General features: G+C 41.5%; 1 protein-coding gene across 2 annotated transcripts in view; it reads right to left on the reverse strand.

Annotated features, from left to right (window-relative positions):
* The window catches only part of LOC308077930 (phosphatidylinositol 4-kinase alpha-like), a 123,263-nt gene that overhangs the window by 29,810 nt on the left and 65,468 nt on the right, over positions 1-27,985 (reverse strand). Inside the window, exons 33-38 of one of the 2 annotated variants that reach the window (XM_080418939.1) lie at positions 24,995-25,153; positions 24,232-24,383; positions 20,710-20,817; positions 17,877-18,004; positions 12,787-12,942; positions 11,510-11,589 (exon numbers count right to left, since the gene is read on the reverse strand). In XM_080418939.1, the coding sequence (XP_080275065.1) occupies positions 11,510-11,589; positions 12,787-12,942; positions 17,877-18,004; positions 20,710-20,817; positions 24,232-24,383; positions 24,995-25,153 (783 nt within the window). Of the gene's footprint in view, positions 1-11,509; positions 11,590-12,786; positions 12,943-17,783; positions 18,005-20,709; positions 20,818-24,231; positions 24,384-24,994; positions 25,154-27,985 lie in introns of both variants that reach the window. The other variant, XM_080418938.1, reaches the window with a different exon arrangement.

Below are 27,985 nucleotides of genomic sequence, written 5' to 3' on the forward strand. Positions count from 1 at the left end.
AACTCACCAGTAAGACCAGTAACAAGGTGTTTTAACTCACCAGTAAGGCCAGTAACAAGGTGTTTTAACTCACCAGTAAGGCCAGTAACAAGGTGTTTTAACTCACCAGTAAGACCAGTAACAAGGTGTTCTAACTCACCAGTAAGGCCAGTAACAAGGTGTTCTAACTCACCAGTAAGACCAGTAACAAGGTGTTCTAACTCACCAGTAAGGCCAGTAACAAGGTGTTCTAACTCACCAGTAAGGCCAGTTACAAGGTGTTCTAACTCACCAGTAAGGCCAGTAACAAGGTGTTCTAACTCACCAGTAACAAGGTGTTCTAACTCACCAGTAAGACCAGTAACAAGGTGTTCTAACTCACCAGTAACAAGGTGTTCTAACTCACCAGTAAGACCAGTAACAAGGTGTTCTAACTCACCAGTAAGACCAGTAACAAGGTGTTCTAACTCACCAGTAAGACCAGTAACAAGGTGTTCTAACTCACCAGTAAGACCAGTAACAAGGTGTTCTAACTCACCAGTAAGACCAGTAACGAGGTGTTCTAACTCACCAGTAAGGCCAGTAACACGGTGTTCTAACTCACCAGTAAGACCAGTAACAAGGTGCTCTAACTCACCAGTAAGGCCAGTTACAAGGTGTTCTAACTCACCAGTAAGGCCAGTAACAAGGTGTTCTAACTCACCAGTAAGACCAGTAACAAGGTGTTCTAACTCACCAGTAAGACCAGTAACAAGGTGTTCTAACTCACCAGTAAGACCAGTAACAAGGTGTTCTAACTCACCAGTAAGACCAGTAACAAGGTGTTCTAACTCACCAGTAAGACCAGTAACAAGGTGTTCTAACTCACCAGTAAGGCCAGTAACAAGGTGTTCTATAACTCACCAGTAAGGCCAGTAACAAGGTGTTCTATAACTCACCAGTAAGGCCAGTAACAAGGTGTTCTAACTCACCAGTAAGACCAGTAACAAGGTGTTCTAACTCACCAGTAAGACCAGTAACAAGGTGTTCTAACTCACCAGTAAGACCAGTAACAAGGTGTTCTAACTCACCAGTAAGGCCAGTAACAAGGTGTTCTAACTCACCAGTAAGACCAGTAACAAGGTGTTCTAACTCACCAGTAAGACCAGTAACAAGGTGTTCTAACTCACCAGTAAGGCCAGTAACAAGGTGTTCTAACTCACCAGTAAGACCAGTAACAAGGTGTTCTAACTCACCAGTAAGACCAGTAACAAGGTGTTCTAACTCACCAGTAAGGCCAGTAACAAGGTGTTCTAACTCACCAGTAAGACCAGTAACAAGGTGTTCTAACTCACCAGTAACAAGGTGTTCTAACTCACCAGTAAGACCAGTAACAAGGTGTTCTAACTCACCAGTAAGACCAGTAACAAGGTGTTCTAACTCACCAGTAACAAGGTGTTCTAACTCACCAGTAAGGCCAGTAACAAGGTGTTCTAACTCACCAGTAAGACCAGTAACAAGGTGTTCTAACTCACCAGTAAGGCCAGTAACAAGGTGTTCTAACTCACCAGTAAGGCCAGTAACAAGGTGTTCTAACTCACCAGTAAGGCCAGTAACAAGGTGTTCTAACTCACCAGTAAGACCAGTAACAAGGTGTTCTAACTCACCAGTAAGACCAGTAACAAGGTGTTCTAACTCACCAGTAAGACCAGTAACAAGGTGTTCTAACTCACCAGTAAGGCCAGTAACAAGGTGTTCTAACTCACCAGTAAGGCTAGTAACAAGGTGTTCTAACTCACCAGTAAGACCAGTAACAAGGTGTTCTAACTCACCAGTAAGACCAGTAACAAGGTGTTCTAACTCACCAGTAAGACCAGTAACAAGGTGTTCCAACTCACCAGTAAGACCAGTAACAAGGTGTTCCAACTCACCAGTAAGACCAGTAACAAGGTGTTCCAACTCACCAGTAAGGCCAGTAACAAGGTGTTCCAACTCACCAGTAAGACCAGTAACAAGGTGTTCTAACTCACCAGTAAGACCAGTAACAAGGTGTTCTAACTCACCAGTAAGACCAGTAACAAGGTGTTCCAACTCACCAGTAAGACCAGTAACAAGGTGTTCTAACTCACCAGTAAGGCCAGTAACAAGGTGTTCCAACTCACCAGTAACAAGGTGTTCTAACTCACCAGTAAGGCCAGTAACAAGGTGTTCTAACTCACCAGTAAGACCAGTAACAAGGTGTTCTAACTCACCAGTAAGACCAGTAACAAGGTGTTCTAACTCACCAGTAAGACCAGTAACAAGGTGTTCTAACTCACCAGTAAGGCCAGTAACAAGGTGTTCTAACTCACCAGTAAGGCTAGTAACAAGGTGTTCTAACTCACCAGTAAGACCAGTAACAAGGTGTTCTAACTCACCAGTAAGACCAGTAACAAGGTGTTCTAACTCACCAGTAAGACCAGTAACAAGGTGTTCCAACTCACCAGTAAGACCAGTAACAAGGTGTTCCAACTCACCAGTAAGACCAGTAACAAGGTGTTCCAACTCACCAGTAAGGCCAGTAACAAGGTGTTCCAACTCACCAGTAAGACCAGTAACAAGGTGTTCTAACTCACCAGTAAGACCAGTAACAAGGTGTTCTAACTCACCAGTAAGACCAGTAACAAGGTGTTCCAACTCACCAGTAAGACCAGTAACAAGGTGTTCTAACTCACCAGTAAGGCCAGTAACAAGGTGTTCTAACTCACCAGTAAGGCCAGTAACAAGGTGTTCTAACTCACCAGTAAGACCAGTAACAAGGTGTTCTAACTCACCAGTAAGACCAGTAACAAGGTGTTCTAACTCACCAGTAAGGCCAGTAACAAGGTGTTCCAACTCACCAGTAAGACCAGTAACAAGGTGTTCTAACTCACCAGTAAGACCAGTAACAAGGTGTTCTAACTCACCAGTAAGACCAGTAACAAGGTGTTCTAACTCACCAGTAAGACCAGTAACAAGGTGTTCCAACTCACCAGTAAGACCAGTAACAAGGTGTTCCAACTCACCAGTAAGACCAGTAACAAGGTGTTCTAACTCACCAGTAAGACCAGTAACAAGGTGTTCTAACTCACCAGTAAGACCAGTAACAAGGTGTTCCAACTCACCAGTAAGACCAGTAACAAGGTGTTCTAACTCACCAGTAAGGCCAGTAACAAGGTGTTCCAACTCACCAGTAACAAGGTGTTCTAACTCACCAGTAAGGCCAGTAACAAGGTGTTCTAACTCACCAGTAAGACCAGTAACAAGGTGTTCTAACTCACCAGTAAGACCAGTAACAAGGTGTTCCAACTCACCAGTAAGGCCAGTAACAAGGTGTTCTAACTCACCAGTAACAAGGTGTTCTAACTCACCAGTAAGATATAATGGAAATAATATGAAAACTACACTATTGCCTGTATGATTATGGTTATAAACTTCTATGAGCCTTCTAAAGAAAGGACATTTGCACACTCTGCTGTTTCTAGGTCTATTTACAGAGTTTGTAGTAGTAGACAGACCGTGTTCTCACCTGTTGGTATCCTGTCAGAGTAACTATTTCTAAATAGAGCCATGTATGACTCTGTCCACTAACCACACCTCCAGCTATTTGTGTTCTCTTCTTGTGTATAAAGGAAACACACAACTGAGCAATCGGGAGCCTGCATGTAGGCAGTCTCCGAGAGCTCTCGTATAGTATAATAAATATATGCTGGTTCATCCACTCTACTCTCTGTGGAATTATTTCCTTTATATTGATGTGAAGTTTATATTTTTCCATAACAGATGGCGCTGTGAGCAGGGTGTATCTACTGTCCGTCAGCACTCTCTTTTCCAGGATGTCAGTAATAGCGCTACAAGGCAAATCCATCACTCACAAACGCAGCGATGGGCCTGTGGATCAGAGGTGCTGACCGGCAGAGACTACACTCCAAACGAACTACGGGTAAGAGTGGTATGACCCAATATATATGCCAAGGATATTGTATTGATACAATCAATTGTGTTAAAGTTGGTCGTGAAAAGCGAGCCATTCGTACTCAATCGATAAATACCTGTACTGCGAACGGTACAAAGTCCTTAGCCGGAAACGGTGTGGAAAAAGGGAAAAAATATATATATAGTTAAGTGATGGTTTTTATCTAGGAACGATTACAGTAGGTGTTTACCTCTATTCTGCTTTTTTGTCTCTGGTTGTGGAAACAAACAACTCAAATGGGAAGATAAAGGGAGGATGGTAAACAGCAAGAAATTAGTTCATAGGTTCTGTTAACTTTGCGTAAGACTCGAGCAGCTGGTGTGTATGTGTATACAGGATGAAAGTGTGCGTAGGCCTACATGTAAGAATGTAAGAATAAGTCAAATAGTAATATCCACTATGTAATATGAGTAGGAACAGTCTGTATGTTGGAGTAAACACAGACATAGATAGAAAAGTGACAATATTGTGAGTATATTAGCAGTTGTCATCTAACAGTCTTAGAACTGGAAGATCTACAAGCAGACCCCCTGCAATGTTGTCAATCAGCTGTTTTTAAACATAGACGGATAGATAGGATTTAATGGTTAATGGGAGCTTTGTTGTCATATTCAAGGAGACAAAGTGACGTGATTATAGTGGAGGTTAATATGACTATATTACCCCTTATAAGTATAATAAAATAGAAGTCAAATATTTAACCAGTATCCCTGCTAATCAAGGAAAGGGAAGAAAAAGGAGAAAATTGTACTCAAATAGAGTATGTCAACGTACTTAGTTACCTTCCTTATTTTGGAAGAGATAGGTCATTTTGTAACTGCCGTCTTATTTTTTCCTTGGTATCTTACACTACAGAAAAGGTTAGTGGTTAGTTCTAGGGATACTCCCAGTATAGATAGTAAAGTTTCAGGGTGAGAGAGACAGTATGCAGGAAGTAATGAGTGTTTCAGCTTCTCCCCCTCACAGCAACCAAGGGTCCAGAATTGATGCCCATTGGGTGGTAATGATAGGAAACACCACTTAAGTGAGGAGCCTAGGTGAGTGTCAAATTTGTTTAAACATTGCACAGAAATTTCCCAGAAACAGTGGGGACTAGATCATTATTGTAAGAGTAGATTATGATTATTTTTTGTAAATTGTAGTAATAGGTGAAGTTGTGGCATTAGTGTCAGAGTACTGTATCATAAATCTGGGGATAGTTGGGTGCTGGTCTATTTGAAGAGCTATACCCATCTAATAGAGTGATAGATCTATCCAATCTGGATAAATTATTCAATTTGGTTGAAGGTTGTGCTGCTTTGGTCATATGGACAAGCCAAATACTTTATGACAAGAATGCCATGAGGGTACTAGAGTAAAGTTGATTCACTGCTGCATAGGAGCATTTGTATATAACATTATATGAACATGGACTTTAGTAATAGGAGTGACACACATAATTGTTGCAATAATAGTAACTTCATGACAGTTGCGACTGGAGAGACATAAAGTGTACTGTAGTTTACATAGCCTGCTTACTGCGTGTCCATCAAATGCTCTACCTATCACATCGTGCTATTACTAAGGAGAGGACAATGCAGTCACACTTGCAGTCTAATCGTCAAATAGACTGTGTCCGCATCTCAGACAGAATGTGTTGGAATGGGGCCAACACGATGACACTGAAATGGAATCTTTTCCAGTGACATTTTGGGACTGACAGGAGCAGATTTCAGTGACCTAGGAGGCAATGGACAGGTGGCTTTCTTTATGTGGCTTGCAACATGGAGGACTCTGAACAAGCATTCCTGAGGCACATGCATTAGGGTGGGACATGCATCGACTCAACAGCCATGATGAACTAATGAAATGACTCTGTTTTTCTTTTCATGGGACTGTTAGCTGTTGTCCTCTATGTGAGGTGCGGGTGTGATGGTGGTGCATTGGTGGTCTCACAGTGAGTAGGTGAGTAGCAGGCTTATTAGTTTAGGCCTATGAACATAATGTATTAATGAATCCCTGACAAGTTTAGGCCTATAGAGATAATGTATTAACGATCCCTGAAAATTAACGTCTATAGCTACATAGTCTTAATATTTCGTAGGCGAGATGATTTTATTTGACAGAAACTAGTGGCTTGTCGATATGATCAGATGGTACAACTGCTATTAAATCAACTATCAAATTATCATAAAACATGCTAGATTGGAAATCTATAGAGCAATTATAGTGTGTAAGTGTATGTTGCTCACACTGAATTTGGAGTATTTACTATATACAGTTCCGGTGGCTAATACTACTTTAGGAAAAGGACATTTATGAGACTTATAAGACGCATCTCTAGCACGAAAATGCAAACTTGCATGCAGAGAGGAGATGCCACAGAGTGACCAATAATAGCCAGATCACAGCTGTGGTGGCCCCCACAGGGGCCACACTCAACAACAATAAGAGTATTTGGGAGACTATATTAAGACAGCAGTTTCTTCGTGTGACGACTACAATGTCAGTAATTGAAGAGGTTAGGAATAGGGTTTGTTATTAAGGATAGATAGAATAGGGAGAGACGAGTCAGAGTGCAGGAGTATATAAGTTGAATCATACTGTCATCCAGTACAGGGTTATTTCATGAGTCCTGTAGCAGTGGTGTAAGAAGTACTCACATTTGACTTGGGTAAAACTATCAATACACCAAGGTAGAGATACTTTGTTACAAGTATAAGGCCTGTATTCGCAATGTTACTTAAATAAAAATATAAAAGTATTAGCATCAAAATATACTTAAAGTACCAAAAGTAAAAGTACTGCAAAGTTTGAAAATAGCATATCTACATGCTCACAACGTGTTGCAATGTGGACTGGATTGACTATTTTCAAATAGCCTATGTATAAAATAGGGCTAAAGTGGTTAATGTATATTTAAATTTATATCTGCAAAGTTCTAGTAACCAAAAGTTTTCAAATAAGTGTAGTGGACAAAGGAAAAGTGTTGAGAATTGGCAATAAAAAATTTACTTCAGGACATTACTTGAGTAAATGTACTTGGTTACTTCACACCACTGTCCTATAGTAGGATACTGTGGCACAAGGTAATTAGCTCCACTGTAAGAAGTATCAGTCACTTCAGTTTTTGTCTATACAAAACTCATCTCATCCTTGTTGGTGTAATGTAATTATACACTGGGAGAGAGTGAAGATAAAGAAGTATAGACTGATAAAAAAGTATAATATTGCTGAAAAAGACTACATATTGAACTAGTAGTACATGTATATAATATATGTCATACGTGAAGAACCTTTAGTGATAAAATAATGTAATAACCTACTATAGGATACATCGAGTGTACATTCCTACATTGGTTCAGTGCTTCTCAAAGAGGGGAGTAGGCTATTAGGAAAGGGGGGTAGTACAAAAGTAGGCTTTGTTTTTGTCACCTGTTTTCAGTCCTTTTCAGTTATTATTGGCCAGTGGGTCCCCTGCTGGGTCAGTGAGCAGCTGATCCCTGCTGAGTCATCAGTGAACAGTTTAGAATGGAGATAATGAATAGCCAAATATTGTGGAAAATATTATATACAGTCATGATGAAGGAGAAGGAGGACAATTTATTAGGAGATATTTGAGCAGAGTAACAGCATCACCAATCAGTATGTGTCCTTAGTGTGAGGCAGTGTATTGAACAATACACCCCCTGGACATGACACGAGTGTGTCACAGGGACGGACCCCAATCCAAACCTTAATGCTGAGTGCAAGGCAGGGGGCATTGGGTCCCATTTTTAGAGTTTTTGGTGTGACTAGGCCGGGCGTGAGCTGACCTCCCGGTCTCGGGGCGGACACTCTGAGGCCACAAGGCCACGAGTTGGTATTCAAGGATGCGGAGCAAGTCTGATGAGAATGGATGATACCCGGGTATGTGAACTTGTATGAGTGGACCAGGGGTGTCTCTCAAGTAGTTTTTTAAGGAAGGCAAATGGTTTGAGAATCACTGGTATGTTTGGAAGAATGTTGAATGCATTACAACCACAGTTTTGGTAAAACTAAAAGGTACAAGTTTATAATGGATGGTTTCTGAGTAATGAGAACTTTGAGGTGAAAGAAAATCATGCTAACCAAATTGCTGTTTTTCTAATAGGAAGCCTGATATCTGGTTACAAATGTTGTACGTCATTCTAATGCTAATTGGATTTTTCATACTTGTCAAGGGGAGGACCAATCTTGGACCGATGCTCTTTTTCAGGTGCAGAGTAATGGATGGCGGGTATCTTTGCAATACTGTGTTGTGGTGAAATGTTAATAAGCATTTATTTCCATTCCATCGTATGGGTCTTGTTAATATGGAGAAATGAACTAACTCTACTAAAAACCTAACATGTCTAAAACAATGAATGTTAGTGCGATGCATTGTGAGGTCTGTGGACAAAATACAATTACAGGAGATGTTGAAGTTCAACATTACGTCTGCAGTGGTAAGACAACACTCCCACTAATGAACAACTGGAGGTATGGAAATGTAACAGATTTCATCCATTATTGAAAATATGTATTGTGACATATTAGACTATAGATTGATTATCTTGTAATGGTGATTCCTATAGTGTTGACATCACCATACAGTGAAACATTCATTTTGACAATACCATGTAATAAGACTGGTATAAGTTTCCCCTTGCCATTACAAGGACTAGAGGGACAAGGATTAAGTACAATTACAGATTCATAGTTTGGTCAAATAACCTGTAGAATAAGCATAGAAAAGGTTGTGAACCAGTAATTGGGCAACTGTGTTTAAGATACATTTAATGACTAAGTTAAAGGAAGTACTTAGAAGCGTTATCAGGCACACATATAGGATAAAACAAATATTTTAGGTTAGAGTTAGGATTTGACATAACCAAAGCTGTTGTGAAGTTTGTCTATTTTGCAGTTTGAAATCCAATAGAGTAATCTGGAGATATAAGGAGATGTGTTGGGAAATGACATTTCCCACATAAGGAGTTTGGTTTGTATCTTGAGCAATTGTATAATTGTATAGTTTTTTACTCGCACATCATACACTGTCTACTTGCTGTCCTATATACACATTCTAGAAATTGTTGTCCAGGTCCTAAACATTTAAAAAGACATCTATATAACAAACGTATTAATTTACAGTGGAACCAATCTATGTGAAGCACAATTACCTGCACAAGATGTTTTTTACAGTTATGGAAAACCAAAGGAGATACAGTGACCAGTGACCAGTGACCAGTGACTGTGAAAGTAGCCAATTTTGCAGCAAAGGTGCCAGGATGTCCCTAGTGCCCACTATCTTGTATCCCCAGTGACAGCTGTGATGGGTGCACTGGTAGGAGGAGCACTGTGAGCCTAGCCTGGTCGAATATGCGATGGCAGATTTGTCTGGTTCCAGGCTACCGGAGGCCAAGCAAGTGCAGTTGTCGGTGCCCAAACAAAGACAAAAAGACACATGCCATACAACTTAGAACTGTAGCCACGAGGAACTGTAGCCAAGAGGAGAGAAGAGAGACTCATTGACATTTGAGCTCATGTGAAGAAACAAAAACAAAAACACACCTGATTGCTGGCTTACAAGTGGTCGCTCGGAAAAACAATACAGAGGATCGTAGGTGGAATTTCCCCAAAGAATGCAGACAGAAAAGGGTTTTCGCCCCTACCAGCGATCAGAAGTGTCTTGTATGTTTCCATATTTCTTTGTAAGGAGTGGTTGTGTTAGTGGACATTAAATGCCATGAATGTATTTCTCCTTTTTAGGATGTACATAGAACTATTAGGCTTCTGGAAAATACTGGTTGGAATTCAGAGGCCCACAGGTGAGGTCTAGAGAGTAAATAATTGTAGTAATATCTCATTACAGTCTAGTATTTCATATCTCTTGGTCTATGATTCTATTTGAATCAAAGGGAGGATTATAATGGAAATAATATGAAAACTACACTATTGCCTGTATGATTATGGTTATAAACTTCTATGAGCCTTCTAAAGAAAGGACATTTGCACACTCTGCTGTTTCTAGGTCTATTTACAGAGTTTGTAGTAGTAGACAGACCGTGTTCTCACCTGTTGGTATCCTGTCAGAGTAACTATTTCTAAATAGAGCCATGTATGACTCTGTCCACTAACCACACCTCCAGCTATTTGTGTTCTCTTCTTGTGTATAAAGGAAACACACAACTGAGCAATCGGGAGCCTGCATGTAGGCAGTCTCCGAGAGCTCTCGTATAGTATAATAAATATATGCTGGTTCATCCACTCTACTCTCTGTGGAATTATTTCCTTTATATTGATGTGAAGTTTATATTTTTCCATAACAAAGACCAGTAACAAGGTGTTCTAACTCACCAGTAAGGCCAGTAACAAGGTGTTCTAACTCACCAGTAAGACCAGTAACAAGGTGTTCTAACTCACCAGTAAGACCAGTAACAAGGTGTTCTAACTCACCAGTAAGACCAGTAACAAGGTGTTCTAACTCACCAGTAAGGCCAGTAACAAGGTGTTCTAACTCACCAGTAAGGCCAGTAACAAGGTGTTCTAACTCACCAGTAAGGCCAGTAACAAGGTGCTCTAACTCACCAGTAAGACCAGTAACAAGGTGTTCTAACTCACCAGTAAGGCCAGTAACAAGGTGCTCTAACTCACCAGTAAGACCAGTAACAAGGTGTTCTAACTCACCAGTAAGGCCAGTAACAAGGTCTTCTAACTCACCAGTAAGACCAGTAACAAGGTGTTCTAACTCACCAGTAAGGCCAGTAACAAGGTGCTCTAACTCACCAGTAAGACCAGTAACAAGGTGTTCTAACTCACCAGTAAGGCCAGTAACAAGGTGTTCTAACTCACCAGTAAGGCCAGTAACAAGGTGTTCTAACTCACCAGTAAGACCAGTAACAAGGTGTTCTAACTCACCAGTAAGACCAGTAACAAGGTGTTCTAACTCACCAGTAAGACCAGTAACAAGGTGCTCTAACTCACCAGTAAGGCCAGTAACAAGGTGTTCTAACTCACCAGTAAGGCCAGTAACAAGGTGTTCTAACTCACCAGTAAGACCAGTAACAAGGTGTTCTAACTCACCAGTAAGACCAGTAACAAGGTGTTCTAACTCACCAGTAAGACCAGTAACACGGTGTTCTAACTCACCAGTAAGGCCAGTAACAAGGTGTTCTAACTCACCAGTAAGACCAGTAACAAGGTGTTCTAACTCACCAGTAAGACCAGTAACAAGGTGTTCTAACTCACCAGTAAGACCAGTAACAAGGTGTTCTAACTCACCAGTAAGACCAGTAACAAGGTCTTCTAACTCACCAGTAAGACCAGTAACACGGTGTTCTAACTCACCAGTAAGACCAGTAACAAGGTGTTCTAACTCACCAGTAAGACCAGTAACAAGGTGTTCTAACTCACCAGTAAGACCAGTAACAAGGTGTTCCAACTCACCAGTAAGACCAGTAACAAGGTGTTCTAACTCACCAGTAAGACCAGTAACAAGGTGTTCTAACTCACCAGTAAGACCAGTAACAAGGTGTTCTAACTCACCAGTAAGACCAGTAACAAGGTGTTCTAACTCACCAGTAAGGCCAGTAACAAGGTCCTTCGTTTCATGTAGTACTTGTGAAGCTGGGTTCCTCTGTTACTCTTCTTAGACATGCCTGCATGGGAGCAGAGACAGAGCTGTTATCAAACATATGCATGGTTATTTTTTGCTGTATATATATTCTGTTACAAGGGGGGATTTGCTTTTATACAGCTTAACCCAGCAGATGGCTGCTCAGATGAGCACACCGGGGGTTGGAGCTGTTAGGGGGTTAAAGTGTGTTGCTCAGGGACACATCGACCGGGTGAGGCAGAGGGTCGAACGGGGCAACCTTGCGATTCCCAGACCGCCTTCTCTACCAGCGTTGATTTCGTCTAAAACTATGACGAAAAATGTCTGTCGACTAACTTTTTTCACTGACGAAAACTAAATAAAAACTAAGCTAATGATGACTAAAACTATGACTAAATATATTGACAATTTCGTCAGCAAATAAAAACTGGATTAAAATGTTATGGAGGGATCTAGTGGAGAAGAGATGCAGTAGAACTAAAAGACAAGTCATCATGGGTGTGCGCGGGCGTCACAGACCGAAAATAGCAGATCTACAAGCTCACAGCGCGTCGTGAGCTTGCAGATCTGCTATTTTCGGCATGCAGCTAAGTGAAAATCAGCCATTTCGATGCCATCATGGCCCGCCGAAAATACATTGTAGTCGACTAAATCAACTGTAGATTTAGTCGATTCAAATCTCATGATATTATTTAGTCAACTGAAACTTACTGGACTATAAGTAAAACATTTCAGGTGACTAAAAGATGACTAACACTAGACAGAATTTTATTCAAAAGACTGACTAAAACTAAATCTGCTGTAGAAATCAAACACTGCTCTAGTCTCTACCCACCCTCGTTAGGAGAGTGACTTGTTTGTGTTCCCTGCCAGGTATTATTTCATTGATTCGTTCACTGCTGTCCAGCGTTTTTCACCTTGTTTTGACGATCTCTAGCCGCAGAGGCCACGACGTGTCGTGCACGGCACGCGGAAGTAAACTAAAAGTGTCCGGGGAGTGGGGGAGGGTCTCATCTATCCACTGGAACACTTTTTTTCTACCGCGATCGTCCATTTCGTTGCTATCGCCCTTTGAAAATGGCTTGTTTTCACTAAAAATTAAAAATAAATCTGAGCTAGAAGTGTTTTTCTACAAATCCTAAAGTGACATCTTGTCCCCCCAAAAAAGGGAATGTTTTAAGTGTTTACCTGACTTCTTGGAGGTGGTGGATACGCCACTGGACAGAGGGGAGGTGTTTACCTGACTTCTTGGAGGTGGTGGATACGCCACTGGACAGAGGGTAGGTGTTGATCCAGCCTCCCTGACCGCTGGCTTGCGAGCGAGAGCTAGAGTCGTTGTTCCGGAGGTCAGCGGCGTTCATCACCGAAAGGCTGTTCAATGACGGGTCCTGATTATCTACACACACACACACACACACACACACACACACACACACACACACAGAGATGATGAATTAATTCGCGAATAAAAATGAGCTTGTAGATCTGCTATTTTTTGAACAGCCAAAGAAATCTATAAAGTGACACAGATGCGTTTCCGGTCTTATTAAATGACAGAAAGAGGACAGACATCAGAGACAGGCTCCAGCTCTTACCTTCCTACAAGAGTTATGAGTTATTATGACTAAATTAAAAAAATCTTTATCTTTGATCCTCAAACTCATCTACACACTTATAATCTCTTGTGCTTCACCCTTTTCCACTTAACCTGACGATATCCTGTTCCAATGTGCATACATTATTATTACAATTAATCACATTAACCCCTGGCGTACCTATTTCTATCAAACTATTTCAAGATTTGGCTTAATGGAACTATGGACTATTTCACCCAAAAAGTGACTTATTTTCTATCAGTTACACACACCATGAGGCCTTGAATTCAACTTCATGGCTCAGGAATGCGATAAAAACTAAAAAATCTCCATGAATTCAAGGCTTCATGGGGTGTAATTGATAGAAAATAAGTACTTTTTTGGGTGGTTAAAGCAGCACTATGTAACTTTCTTTTCAATGAATACATTTTGTCCAATCTGTATGTACAGCATGTTAATAGAATGTATTACACGGCTTGGTTGAATGCTTGATTCTGATTGGTCAATCAGCTGAATTCACGACGACCCTTGCTGTGTGTCACCCTACCCCCCCCCATCTCTCTCTCCATTTCCTGTCAGCCTACTTTCCTATCAATAAAGGCAGAAAAAGACCCCAAAAAATATCTTAACCCATTAAGACCTGGAACGCATCTGTGTTATTCAAAAATAAAAAAATATATAATAATAATAATAATAATAATAATAATAATTAAAAAAAAACTTTGGCTATTCAAAAATAGCAGATATACAAACTCATAGCGCGGCACCGAGTGCCGCGCTATGAGTTTGTAGATCTGCTATTTTTGAAAAATCTTGAAAAATAATTTTTTTTGATTTTTTTTCCAAAAACTGTTCCAAAAACATCCTGTTGGGGGCTAACAACAAACAACAAACAATTATCCCTTGCATAACTTATATAATTGGGGCGGTCGTATTTAGTCCCCCTGCTCTTCTATTGAGACATTTAGATCGGGTCAAAGGTCATGTCTCACCTAGACACAGGATCTTCATTTTATCCCCCGAGCAAACAGGCAACAATGACCTTCCGCACGAAAGACGTACGCTCTAACCACTACACCGTGTGCAACAACATACATTTACAAATCATTTACATTGACATATTTGGCGGCGAGGCACATTCTGAGGAATGAGATGATTGCATTGCAACTAGTTCTTTAGTCCTGTGGAGTGAGAGATGGTCATGCTTTTAAAAGGAGGAACATCCAATAAGATCACATATACAGTAGGTGCATTGAACCACTGTCTTGAACCACCGATCCTGGAACAGATGTTATTGGCGGCGATGGACGGCACGGGACCCGAGACGAATCTGATCCAGAATCTGTGGTTAAGAGGGACGCGTCTACCTGAGGTGGAGTGGGCGGCGTGTATGAAAATGAGACGATGATTCTCTGAGGTCCTCAGGGAGAGAGAACAGAGGAGTGAGTATCTGGGTGGGTGGAGGAGGAGGGGAAAAAACACACCTTTTCAATGTGCATGTGCTTTTTTTCTTTTTGTAAAAAAGGATCCCTGGCTAATGAGCCAAATATGCCTTAATACATTATAATTGCCCTCTATAACTTCAATTAAAAAATTAAAACACCTTAAATATTGTATTTATTTTAGAAACGGTTCATCTTTCAGGGGCAATGCCCGTTGCAAGTTGATGATGTCATTTGTCCATGTGTGGTCTAGCCCCGTGGAATTTATGTAATGCATGTGGGAAAAAAAACATATTTAAACTAGAAAATGTGCTCAAGTCTCCGCCAGCAGACCCGTGCTATTTTAATAGCACGGGTCGTCTTGGTAGAACGGGTCGTCTTGGTAGAATGCACGTGGTTTTTGGTGTTCTTCAGGGGCGACTGAATATGTAGTGTCTGCATCTAAAAAATGTTCTTCTTGAAGCAATGTGTCATATGGGAGTCGTCGTAATTGACTGGTTTGTTCAAATGCTTGTCTGTCTTCTTCATCTTCATTGTCTTGAACAGTTTCAGCAGTTGATTGGTGTGTTTGATCTATGTCAGTTTTCTCTAGTGCTACATAATGTATTTGATCAAGGTGGCCAATTGTTACAGTATTAAGACTTCGGCCTTGTTGTGGGATCAATTCAACTCTATAGTCCTCTTCTGTGTTACTGTTGTAGATGAGTATGCTTTCTTAGCTTTGGCCTTCTGCGCCTTTGCTTGACCAATGTTAGGTGTTCTCAGAGGGACACACACACGCACGGACGGGTGATTTGTACTGGAAGGTACTGTTCCAACCAAGACTGATTGATCCTGTCTTACCTCACTTCAAAAATATGGCTTTTTGAAGTGACACCTATTTATAGGATTTTATTTCGTCATGCGTCTCGCTAGCAGCTAGCATTGGTGCAAAGGCAAAAGCATTGGTGACAACATATTGTCACGTGTCACGTGAAGTTTGACCAATGTTAGCTTGGCTAGGGGGGAGGTGAACACACGGCGGGACGAAGCGAAAACATACTCTCCGCCTCCGGCGGAGACAATTATTGATTTGAAGCTCATATTAACGTTAGGAAGTATAAAGTTGTTTTTTATTTCCACATGCAGTCCATAGGGCTAGACCACACATGGACAAATGACATCATCAACTTGCGACGGGCATTGTCCCTATTGAGTGAAAGATTCTGTTTCTAAAACAAATAAAACATTTAAGGTGTTTTTAATTTGACATTTTAGTTACAGAGGACAATTATAATGTATTGAGGCATGTTTGGCTTGTTAGCCAGGGAACCTTTTTACCAGATTGAGGAGAGGGGGGGCGGGTCGATGTGATGAAAACAGTAAGACATGCATTTTAATACAGCTGACAAATTTGTGCTGTTCCTCACAGCTGGAAAATAATATTAATAGACAGAAACGGTGAAAAAGCAAAGCAGTGACGTTAGTGTGACAGACAGTCGGAAAAGAGATTGAAGAATTGAAGCCACGGACTCATTATGGTCCATCCGGCAGCGTTGCCAGATTTTGCAAGAGAAGCAAGCGGCCAGGTCCAATGAAAACAAGCCCAAAGGAAGCGACTAGGCTAAGTTTTGCCACTTTACACTTTATGCTTTTGAAAATAGCAGATCTTGACAGTGTTATTTTCTTGACATGAACAAACAACATTAGGAGACAAGTCCAAATAAGCAACTGCACTTTAGAAACAAGCAACACAAAAGAAGAAACGCAACCCACAACTGCCAATATGTAAAGCGACTTTACAGAAAAACAAGCCCAAAGTCGCTTATAATAAGCAGATATGGCAACACTGTCCCCCCGGTCCAAGGCAAAGCGACTTGGACAGTCCTGTGTGCCTGTAGCCATGAAGCTCTACAATCAAGTAATGTCAGACCTTGTGTCAATGGAAGTATATCGATATGTAATCAGCAACATATCGTATCGTTTGTCTTTGTATCGTATTGCATCGTTTTGCAAATAATGCAAATATTGGATTGTATGGATACTAAGTACTTGTGTGTTGTATTTAGCCATTTTAAGAAGAAACAATCATACATACGCTTGGTTTATCGACTAAATCTACAGTAGATTTAGTCCACTAAAATGTATTTTGGCGGTGCCGTGATGGCGTCGTAATGGCTGATTGATTGGCTGAATTTATTTTTATTTGCATTTATTTCCCTGCTTTTTGTTTAAATGTTATCAACCAAGTTTTTCAAATTGATTTGGAAACTGGTCTAGGACTCTGCAAAAGTAAATTTTGGAGTATAAAAATCAAGGCGCATCGCGATACATATCGCATCGTGGCCTCTGTATGGTGAATACGTATCTATGGTGAGGTCGTAGGGGATACCCAGCCCTGGTACAGAACCTGCTGTTTTTCATGCTTACTGCTGTTGCTGCTATATGACACCTGAGTGTCCCCCCCATCAATACAGTCTAATCTAATCTCATGTTGAAAAGGGACAGGAAAGAACAGAGAGGTGTGGAGATGAAGTGAGAGCAGGTTTGTGATGAGAGGAGCAGAGAGATGAAACACAAAACTGAAAAGAGCAGTGGTGGAAAGTAACTAAGCACATTTACTCAAGTACAATTTTGAGGATTTTTTACTTTACTGGAGTATTTTCAATGTTCAGTACTTTTACTCCACTACATCTCAGAGGCAAATATTGTACCGTTACTCCACTAGAATTATTAGAAAACTTGAGTTACTTTAGTAGTACTTACAAAACATACATTAACCGCTTCAGCCCTATGCATTTTGGCCATTTGAAAATAGCAGATCTACAAGCTTGTAGATCTGCTATTTTCAAAAGATTTTTTTATACGTTTTATACATTTGGAAACTCGTGAAATGGGACATTCTGCATAACGAGCACGTTCTACTTTTGGTACTTTAAGTACATTTTGATACCAACGCTTTTACTCGAGTACATTTTGAATTCCGGACTTTTAACTTGCAACAGAGTAAAGTTCTACATTGCAGTGATACTATATTGATACTCTTACTCAAGTAAAAAATGTGAGTGCTTTTTCCACCACTGGGTAAAGAGACAGACACATGCATCATCATTCATCAGCAGAGCGTCGTGTGTGAGGATAACATAACAGCATCAAATTTGACATGCTTAAAAAAACATGCTACTGCGCCGCAGGGTTTCCCACTGCGCGTTCCAGCTTACTTAAGAGCGATATCGGAGAGGTGCTGGACACGATAAGCGATCCGAATATGCCGGCAGAGAGGCTGCTGGGCGCCGGCGTGGTACCAAGCTCACCGGGGGGCACCAGCTGGCACGCTGCCAGGTACTTCTTGTCGGACAGGATGCTGGCGTAGAAGCGGATCATGATGCTGATGTCCTCGCGCAGACGCTTGTCGCCCTGGGTGGGGAACTTGGGAGCCGCGCTGGAGGAGAGACGGGAGGAGAAGATGTTAAAGGTATCATGACATTCATTTTCACTTTTTTTATTTTCAATGTTTTATTTGGGGTTTTATGACCTCAATTACACCCAAACAACCTGAACTTAAAACATTCAGTGGATTTTCTGTGGTCTGGGGTTTTCTGAATAATTAGGCTGAAAAGTAATCTGAGCATGGCCCTTCGACAGTGAGGTCACTGTCGATTAATCCCGCCCACTCTCCTCCTCGCCCCTCCCCTCCCCTATCCTTTTCTTTGGGGGGGGCGGAGCAGAGGCGATGATTGACAGGCAAAATCCCTCACCAGCGACACCCGCAGGCAAAGATTTCTTTTTTCATTGCAGTTGAAAAGGCTTTAGAAATGTGAGAGAAAAACACCTGCCATTGATCACTGGAATGGAATTTTCACTTAAAACTTTTTGTACACTTTTGAAGGACCAGGACAAAGACTTTGAATGTGGTGTAAAAGTGAATGTCATTAAACCTTTAACCACTTAAACCAGTGGTTTTCAACCCTTGTCATATGAAGGTCCATTATTTATTCGGCATTTGAGCCACGGAACCACCGTTTGATGAGATTTAGACTCTCAGACCCAAAACTTGACTGTGACTTTTAACTGTATTGATGTAGGTACAGTACCATAAGGAGAGATAACAGGCAAACGTTGATAACAATAACAATTATTTCATTAAAGGGATACTTCACTTTCGGGCCGGGGAAACATTTAAAAAATATATTAAAAATAAGAATATAAGAATTAGAGTGTCCTACTAATGCGTGAGGGGGCCATGAATTTTCCATAACTTTTTTCATTTATTTTTAATATATTTTTTAAATGTTTCCCCGGCCCTAAAGTGAAGTATCCCTTTAAGTAATTCAGATGTTTAACTCATTCAACGCCAATGACAAAAAAAACAGCCACGTTCACTTCCATTCTAATGGCTTTGGAAGAATGCACTTTTCTCTGCTTTGAGTGCTTTCTGTTGCTTTTTGGCGAAAACAACCTACATTCAACTGCCAATAACCCTGGAATGGATGATCCTGACGGCACGCTTTTTCCCATCCGAGTCTACGAGACTTGGATACGTCTTTTAAAGCGATCGGTGGATGGATCGTTGTGAAAAATTATATTTGTTAACGTAGTATATAGTAAAACGCTCGGAATTGCTGGCAAGGTCGGCTATAGACAATGTTTTATTCTGGCAGTGAATGAGTTAACAATAACTTAACTCTTGAGGAGCGTAAAATGAAACCAAATGGACCCATAAGGGTCCATTTGGTTTAATTTTACGCTCTCAAGAGTTAAAGATCTAATAAGGGTCTATTTGGTTACAGTACCAACTCTCTATCATTTAGCTGCGGACCACCTGGAACCTCCTCAAGGACCACTGGTTGAGAACCACTGACTTAAGCCGTTAAACGTGGACACTGTAACCATAGTCACTCATATGTTTTGGACCCGGTCCACGAATCAGACCCTTCTGGGTATCCATTCAAGATTAAATCCTTGGAACTGATTGGAATAAAAAATACCCATAGATCCACTTCACTATGTTCCAGGAGCAGACATAAATAGCACATTAACACAAGGAAATCGACATCTATTAACTAGACCTGTTACACCGGAACTCGGCTGTACTCCGGAACAGACGAGTTCCGGAACAAGGCCGAATTAACACTTCGTCATACAACGGTGTCGCACGCCGGAAATAGCCAATGTCCAAGCTCACAACACGTTGCGCCCGCGACATGAGCTTGTAGATCGGTTATGTCCGACTATGCACCACACAGTCTTATGACCGTGTATAAACCAAGCATCGGTCAACCAAAAGAGGTGGAAGGAGAGAGGATTTGAGGACGACTGTGTTTGCATTTCCTCACCTTGCTAAAATAATGGCTATATGTCATTGTTCTAAAGTTTTTCAGAAAACAGAAATAAAATTAACCAAAACTATATGGTATTTCCAAATCATTTCACTCAAAAGGTTTATAACAATATGACTATTGACATGCAAATAACACTGTCTGTCAGTTATGTACCATAAGAGGATTAAATGACTTTGGACAATTTGTGTTTTGACTGAGGCCGTTGTAAACCTGACTTACGCCAAATTATTTCTGGAGTAAGTAAGTAAGTAAGTACATTTTATTTGTATAGCACATTTCACAGAGAGGACTCACAAAGTGCTTTACATAAACAAAACAATCAAATGAAAAGAAACATAACAAAAACACAATGCATCTCAGAGAAAACTAAAACAAAAAGCAGACATATTTCAGCATTGGAGGAGAACCTCAGTGACATTACCCGAAAGCATGTGACTATAGGCGGTTACACACCGGCGAATATGCGAATATACGCAAAATTCGGACTCGTTCCGAATAATTAAAATACGCTTTTTTCGCTCCGCGAAACTGGTGTGGAAGCTTGCATTGACTTTATAAGGTTTTTTAAAAAATGGTATTAATGGTGTAAGGACCTTTACTCCGGACAATTAGTCACATTGTGTTTGACTTACTTGGCTACATAAATGGCCTATAGGTCACACTCTTGACATAGGGCAGGCCATTATACTACTGGGGTGGGAACAGCATGATCTTTTCAATAAGGATAAAGACAATTTTCATGAACATAAAAATGTCCTAAAAAAAAAAAAAATATTTCAGGAAGGTGACGATTTGTGTTTTGTACCTGAAGTAATCAAAGGCAGTGGAATAGATCTTCTCTCTGAGGACGTTCCTTATGGTGGCGTTGGTGACCACGTCCGAGTGCAGCAGAGACAGACCCAGAGTCAGTAACCTGTGGTACAGCACAACACATGGTGTTAACAGAGACTGACCCAGAGTCAGTAACCTGTGGTACAGCACAACGCATGGTGTTAACAGAGACTGACCCAGAGTCAGTAACCTGAGGTACAGTAAGTAAGTACATTTCATTTATAAAGCACCTTTCAAAACAATGTTTCAGGGTGCTGTACAATGGACCACAATGGTAAACCATGATTACCATGTGCATCGGACTGCGAAGCCGATATCACTAAATCTCAGCTGTTTATTCGCATTTTTATGTCAAAGAATGTCGCCATGCTTACGGTGGCTGCTCAAACTGCGCATGCGTCGCATCTACAGCCCCACAGCGCTACACTGTTGCACACACTGAACACTCGCCTCCGCTGCCGTGTATGCGCGGACACGCACGTGCGCATGCACGTTGGGGAGGCACGTGTCAGAATGTACATTATTTGTGTTTGCACGACGGCCGCGTGTGTGTGTGTGTGTGTGTGTGCGCGCTCGCGACGGGTCAGCGTCTAACAGAACAGACCCAGAGTCAGTAACCTCACCTGGAGGGTACAGTACCATATCGTTGCTGTCGGGCAGAAACCTCTTATCTCCACATTTGAACTTTGTGTGTTTTTAATCATAAATTAACGCCCTACTACTTCATCACACTACAGCGGCACACAAAAGCATCAAAAGTAGCAGATCTACAAGCTCGAAAGCTCAAAATCTACTACTTTTGCTGTTTTAGAATTTGAATCCTGAAAAGTAACAGTTTTGTATATGTGAAGTTTCCACCCGACAGAGACCTGCATGGTTTATTAGGGTTCTGTTCACAGAACCCTAATAAACCATGTGGTTTATTAGGGTTCTGTGAACAGAACCCTAATAAACCATGTGGTTTATTAGGGTTCTGTTCTAAATCCCAACAGTATTCTGAAAAACCGTATGTTTCTATATCAGTGGTGCTCAAACGTTTTCATGTCAAGGACCCCCAAAATTATATGTATTTGGCTGCGGACCCCCATCTCAAAATAGTTTGTTCCAGGGACCCCCAGAAGCAAATATTTGAGATAAAAATGTTTGCTTTAAAAGAATAAATATTCAAAGATTTGCACACATTTTCACGATTTTTCAAAAAATAGCAGATCTACAAGCTCGTAGCGCGGCACTCGGTGCCGTGCTATGAGCTTGTAGATCTGCTATTTTTGAATAGCCGAAGTGTAAAATAATGCTTTTTAGCTCAAATCAAAAAAATGACACAGATGCTTCTTCAGGTCTTAATGGGTTAACACATTCCATGCCAGAGTTTAATCTCATAATGTACTCACCAGTGCCAGCGTTTTATTGTTGTTTTTTTGTTTTTATCATGTCGCCACAGACCTCGCTAAATAAGTTAAAAGTGCGCGTTCATTTGGTTCTAAACACACAGCGGATCCGTGAGAAACGTCCAGCGAAAACAGTTTCCAAATGCGAGCCGCCATCTTGAAGCTACAGCCGATACACGCTAAACAGTGATCAGCGAGGAGAAAAACAACAAACCGAGAAAATCGAGTTTTAAACAGGATCCCAGACAGGAAGCGGATACGATCGAAAAAACCGGAACCCGAATAATTCCGTTTCCGACCGAAAACCGGAAACGGAAATGGATCAAAAAAATTCGGAAAGTGCACCTTGGGCGATTAACATGGGAATCGGCGGTTCGCGTAGATCTACGCGACTGGCACGCTGCGGCTTTAAATAGGTTCGCGTAGATCTACGCGATTGGCATTCAATGTGTTAATGCCCAAGTGAATGAAGCACTTATTGTTGTTGGTTCAAACGTCACGTCATTTGCGTTACTACAGTAGTACACAGTGGGGCGGCAGGGGCTCAGGGGTAGAGTGGCCGGTACAGCGGCCGGATGGAGAACCGCGAGGTTCCCAGTTCGATCCCCGGTTCCCCCAGAGTTAGTGTCGAATAGGGGTGGGACGATATGGGTACCTCACGATACGATATATATATCACGATATTAGGCCCACGATAACAATATATATCACGATATTCGACGATGTTCGATATATTGCGATATCACGATATTTGATATATATTGCAAGAAATTTCACCAACGATATATCACGATATCTGAAAATATCGATATATTGCGATATCACGATATATTGCATGAAAATTCACCAACGATATATCACGATAGTCCTTGTATTCAATTCATAAACACATAAAATAGCACCAAACAGTTCAAAATCATCATTACACAAATACAGAGTAGGAAACACAACGTATCACAAACTTAATTAATTTCTTTTTTTTTTTTATATATACTTTTCGGCAGTATATCGATTATTTATCACGGGAGAAAGTATCGCGATATATCGATATATCGATATATCGTCCCACCCCTAGTGTCGAAGTGTCCTTGAGCAAGACGCTGAACCCCTAACTGCTCCCAATGAGCAGGTTGGTGCCTTGCATGGTTTCCTCCGCCATCGGAGTATGAATGAATGAATGAATGAATGTGTGTGTGTGAATGGGTGAATGTAATGCACAATCTATGTAAAGCGCTTTGGATAAAAGCGCTGTATAAATGCACCATATAACATTTTATTTACCATTTAGTACAAATAGCCTACCAGAAGTAACGGAATAAAAAAAAAAACCTTGTCCTTGTCATTATCCCTTACATAAATAATAATAACATGGGAGGCGAGTTAATACTGTACGTGTGTCTGATGAATTCAACAATCATACAAATCATACCATTCAGTTGATGCTTGATATCTCTGTGATAACCCAGATATTTTTACATATTTGACAGCTAATACACCAGATGTTGTTGTGGTTGATGAGGAGTCCAGAGAAGTGTCTGTGTTAGAGATAGCCTGGACCTTTGACCCTAGCCTAGAGGAGGCCTTTATGACCAAGGTCATTAAATACCAACCACTCCTACATACCATCTCACAGCTGGGTTATAGGTGCAGACTATTGGTTTTTATATGTGGCAGCCTATAGGACATTATACCCACAGACTGGTTGTTAGAGGGTTTCAACAACTTGGGATGCCCCAAAAAGGAGGCAAAAAGGCTGGCAAAGTACTGTGGTGTCTCTGCTATAATTGGTAGCTGCTACATATGGCGGAGACGCTGTTACTTATGTTACTTAATGTATCATGAAGACATATGTCATGATTTTGTGAATGTAACCGTCACTGTACCTTTAATATTTGTCTCCTTGTATGCTCTCCTTTATGTGGACATGAATACATTGTTAAAATGTGTGTGTGTGTGTGTGTGTGTGTGTGTGTGTGTGTGTGTGTGTGTGTGTGTGTGTGTGTGTGTGCTTGCGTGTGAGTGTGTGTGTCTGTCTGTGGGTTCATGTGTTTTGTGTGTGTGTGTGTGTGTGTGTGTGTGTGTGTGTGTGTGTGTGTGTGTACATGTACCTGAAGCGTGGTCCTATGGCGGCCACATGGCGGTTGAGGCTGCTCTTAGTCCCTCCCACACTGAGGGACAGGGAGCGTTGCATCAGACTGCAGAAGATCTCCACCTGGTCCTCACTGGAGTACTTGGCTATCTCAAACCTCTGGACCAGGAACTACAGGAGCAACAAGAAGGATGTAATGGGGTGGATGAAGAGAAGCAACGTGTCATACAATACTCCACTGATCTCATTATCCCCTCAGATTCAGCACGAACATGGGGATAAATTCATTCATTCTACTATATTATGCTACTAAAATGTCCTACTATACCACCAGACATCACAAAGTGTGACTGCCTACCCTCCTTCAAAACCTCCATTAAAAAGCACCTGTCTGTAATTACAACTGGACCTAGACAAGTCTTCTAGCTTGCCAAAAGAAATGACCCCCCAGTTTATCTGTAAATATACTTTTATTGCTCCTAGTATTGATGATTTCTTGTATACGGTAGTATTGTTTGTCTTTATACGTCTTGATGAATTGAATACACAGGACCACAATGGAAACAAGTATTATTGTATAACTGTACCTTTTGCAAACTGTTTATAAAGTATTCAATCCATCACAAACTTTGGGAAAGCATGAACGCTGCACACACACACACACACACACACACACACACACACACACACACACACACACACACACACACACACACACACACACACACACACACACACACACACACACACACACACACACACACACACACACAGTGGCTGACCTCTATCCAGATGTAGTGTGGTGTAACATCTGGAGGGCAGGGGACCGGCTGGCTCTGTTCAGAGGCAGCCAGAGGGTCAGCCTCTACCTGGGCGTCAGAGAACAGACCCATCTTCAGCTCCACCGTCATCTGCCACGCCCCCGCCATCTCACGCATGAACTATCACACACACAGAGACACAGAGACACAGAGACAGAAGTCTGATAGATGCTGGTGCATGAACACAAATACAAATGCTATTTAAACTCAGAAAAGTTTAAGTGTTGATTTTGACAGCAAATTTACAGTTGATTTAGTCGACTAAAATGTATGTTGGAGGTGCCTTGATGGCGTCGTAACGGCTGATTTTACACTTGGTTGCATGCTGAAAATAGCCGATCTACAAGCTCACAGCGCGTCGCAGCGCGACGCGCTGTGAGCTTGTAGATCGGCTATTTTCAGAGTGCAACACCCGAGCGCAACCAAACATAAAATGACTTGTCTTTTAGTTCTACTGGATCTCTGCTCCACTAGTCTTAGTTCTACTGGATCTCTTCTCCACTAGTCTTAGTTCTACTGGATCTCTTCTCCACTAGTCTTAGTTCTACTGGATCTCTTCTCCACTAGTCTTAGTTCTACTGGATCTCTTCTCCACTAGTCTTAGTTCTACTGGATCTCTTCTCCACTAGTCTTAGTGCTACTGGATCTCTTCTCCACTAGTCTTAGTTCTACTGGATCTCTTCTCCACTAGTCTTAGTTCTACTGGATCTCTTCTCCACTAGTCTTAGTTCTACTGGATCTCTTCTCCACTAGTCTTAGTTCTACTGGATCTCTTCTCCACTAGTCTTAGTTCTACTGGATCTCTTCTCCACTAGTCTTAGTTCTACTGGATCTCTTCTCCACTAGTCTTAGTTCTACTGGATCTCTTCTCCACTAGTCTTAGTTCTACTGGATCTCTTCTCCACTAGGTCCCTCACTAACATTTTCATCTAGTTTTTATTTGTTGACGAAATTGTCAGTATATTTAGTCTCAGTTTTAGTCATCATAGTTTAGTTTTTATTTAGTTTTCGTCAGTGAGAAAAGGTAGTCGACCAACATTGTTCCTCATAGTTTTAGTCGACAAAATCGACACTGCAACTGAGGAAATGTACACAGACTACACACCATATTTGTCCAACTATACTTGTCGACTGGGTTGTGTGATGAAGTATAATGCTTGACTTTGTTGCGTTCTGGTGTAGCGCGCTGAAAATAGCCAAACTACAGCTTAAATCTACCTTAGAGAAGGTATGAGCAACCATCTCTTTTTCATCTACCAAAGATTTGATCAGATCGGGGCCATCGGGCTATAATTGAGGTGATCAATTGAGCTGATCAAAAGCAACCATTATGAACCATTATCGTTTGATGTGCATGAGACATTTCTCCCCAGAGAGTCAGAATGTATCTGACCTTTATTACTCAAATGAAATGATTGAGTCATTCGGCTAAGTGATCATGTGCCTGAAAAGGTTGTCCACCGTTGTGTTAAGAGACCCAGACGGACACACACACACAAACACATACCAAATTGTCAAATATTACGTAAGAAAGAGGCAAACATTGTGAAAATAACCACAGCTGCGAGGCGTTGTGAGCTTGTAGATCAGCTATTTTCACAATATTTATCATTGGAACTGAGTCAAACTAAATGTACAATTCCAAGTGCTTATCAGGAGAATCCCCAGACAGTTCAAAATGATTATTTTGGGGGGTCGCGGCCTGAAAAGGTTGAGAACTACTACAGTAACAGCCTGATCGAACACAATTTAGTACACATTGCACAGACCCAGTGCACGTCATTCCGTGCATAGTCGCCTAGAAAACCAGAAAATCTGTGCATATGTACGGCGAGTCCCACGGTGGGCGTAACCGGTTGCAACCCGGAAGCAGAGCAGTCCCCACAACATGATTTACCATTCTGTGCCTATCTGTATATAACTCATTCTGTGCCTATCGGTATATAACTCATTCTGTGCCTATCTGTATATAACTCATTCTGTGTCTATCGGTATATAACTCATTCTGTGCCTATCTGTATATAACTCATTCTGTGCCTATCGGTATATAACTCATTCTGTGCCTATCTGTATATAACTCATTCTGTGTCTATCGGTATATAACTCATTCTGTGCCTATCTGTATATAACTCATTCTGTGTCTATCGGTATATAACTCATTCTGTGCCTATCTGTATATAACTCATTCTGTGTCTATCGGTATATAACTCATTCTGTGTCTATCGGTATATAACTCATTCTGTGTCTATCGGTATATAACTCATTCTGTGTCTATCGGTATATAACTCAAACGGCGCTGAGTAGGCTCAAGGGAACGTCGCAACGTTCGGGACGGCAACTCGCTTCAGCTCACTCGGTGGTCCCTCACGAGGCTCCAGTTCACTTGAGACCGTGCGCCTCAGAAATGGTTTAGTCCATGCTTGGGGGGCACGGTGGCACAGTCGGTAGTGCTGTCGCCTCACAGCTAGAAGGTCCTGGGTTCGATTCCCACAGGGGACGCTGTGGGCGCTGGGGGCGTGTTCTCTCCTCCGCGTCATCAGTGCCCATACCCTAGGTGGGGTTGGCGAAAGGGCCTTTCTGTGTGGAGTTTGCATGTTCTCCCCGTGTCTCCTAGGGTAGGTACCCTCACAAAAACATGCAGTAATCCTGGTCACTATACTGCCTCCCCCTGGCCAGCCGGGGCGCCTGATGGAGGGGAAGGGAACTGGTTGGAATAACGTGTTCCTTCCACGCGCTACGTCCAACCAGGGAAACTCTCCCCTGTCAGGTGACAAAAAGGTCAGTTGGCTCTCATGCATTGAAGGAGGCATGAGCTCGGCCCTGGCCTCCCTAGGTTGGCAGAGGGAAGGTAGTGCCCAGGATTACATAGACAATTGGCACTGGGTGTAAAAAATAGGGTTACAAAATCGTGGGATAAAATTAAAAAAAAAAAAAAAAAAAAAATGGTTTAGT

The sequence above is a fragment of the Gymnoscopelus braueri genome (assembly GCF_963280865.1).
Source record: "Gymnoscopelus braueri genome assembly, chromosome: 22".
In the NCBI taxonomy this organism is placed as follows: domain Eukaryota; kingdom Metazoa; phylum Chordata; class Actinopteri; order Myctophiformes; family Myctophidae; genus Gymnoscopelus; species Gymnoscopelus braueri.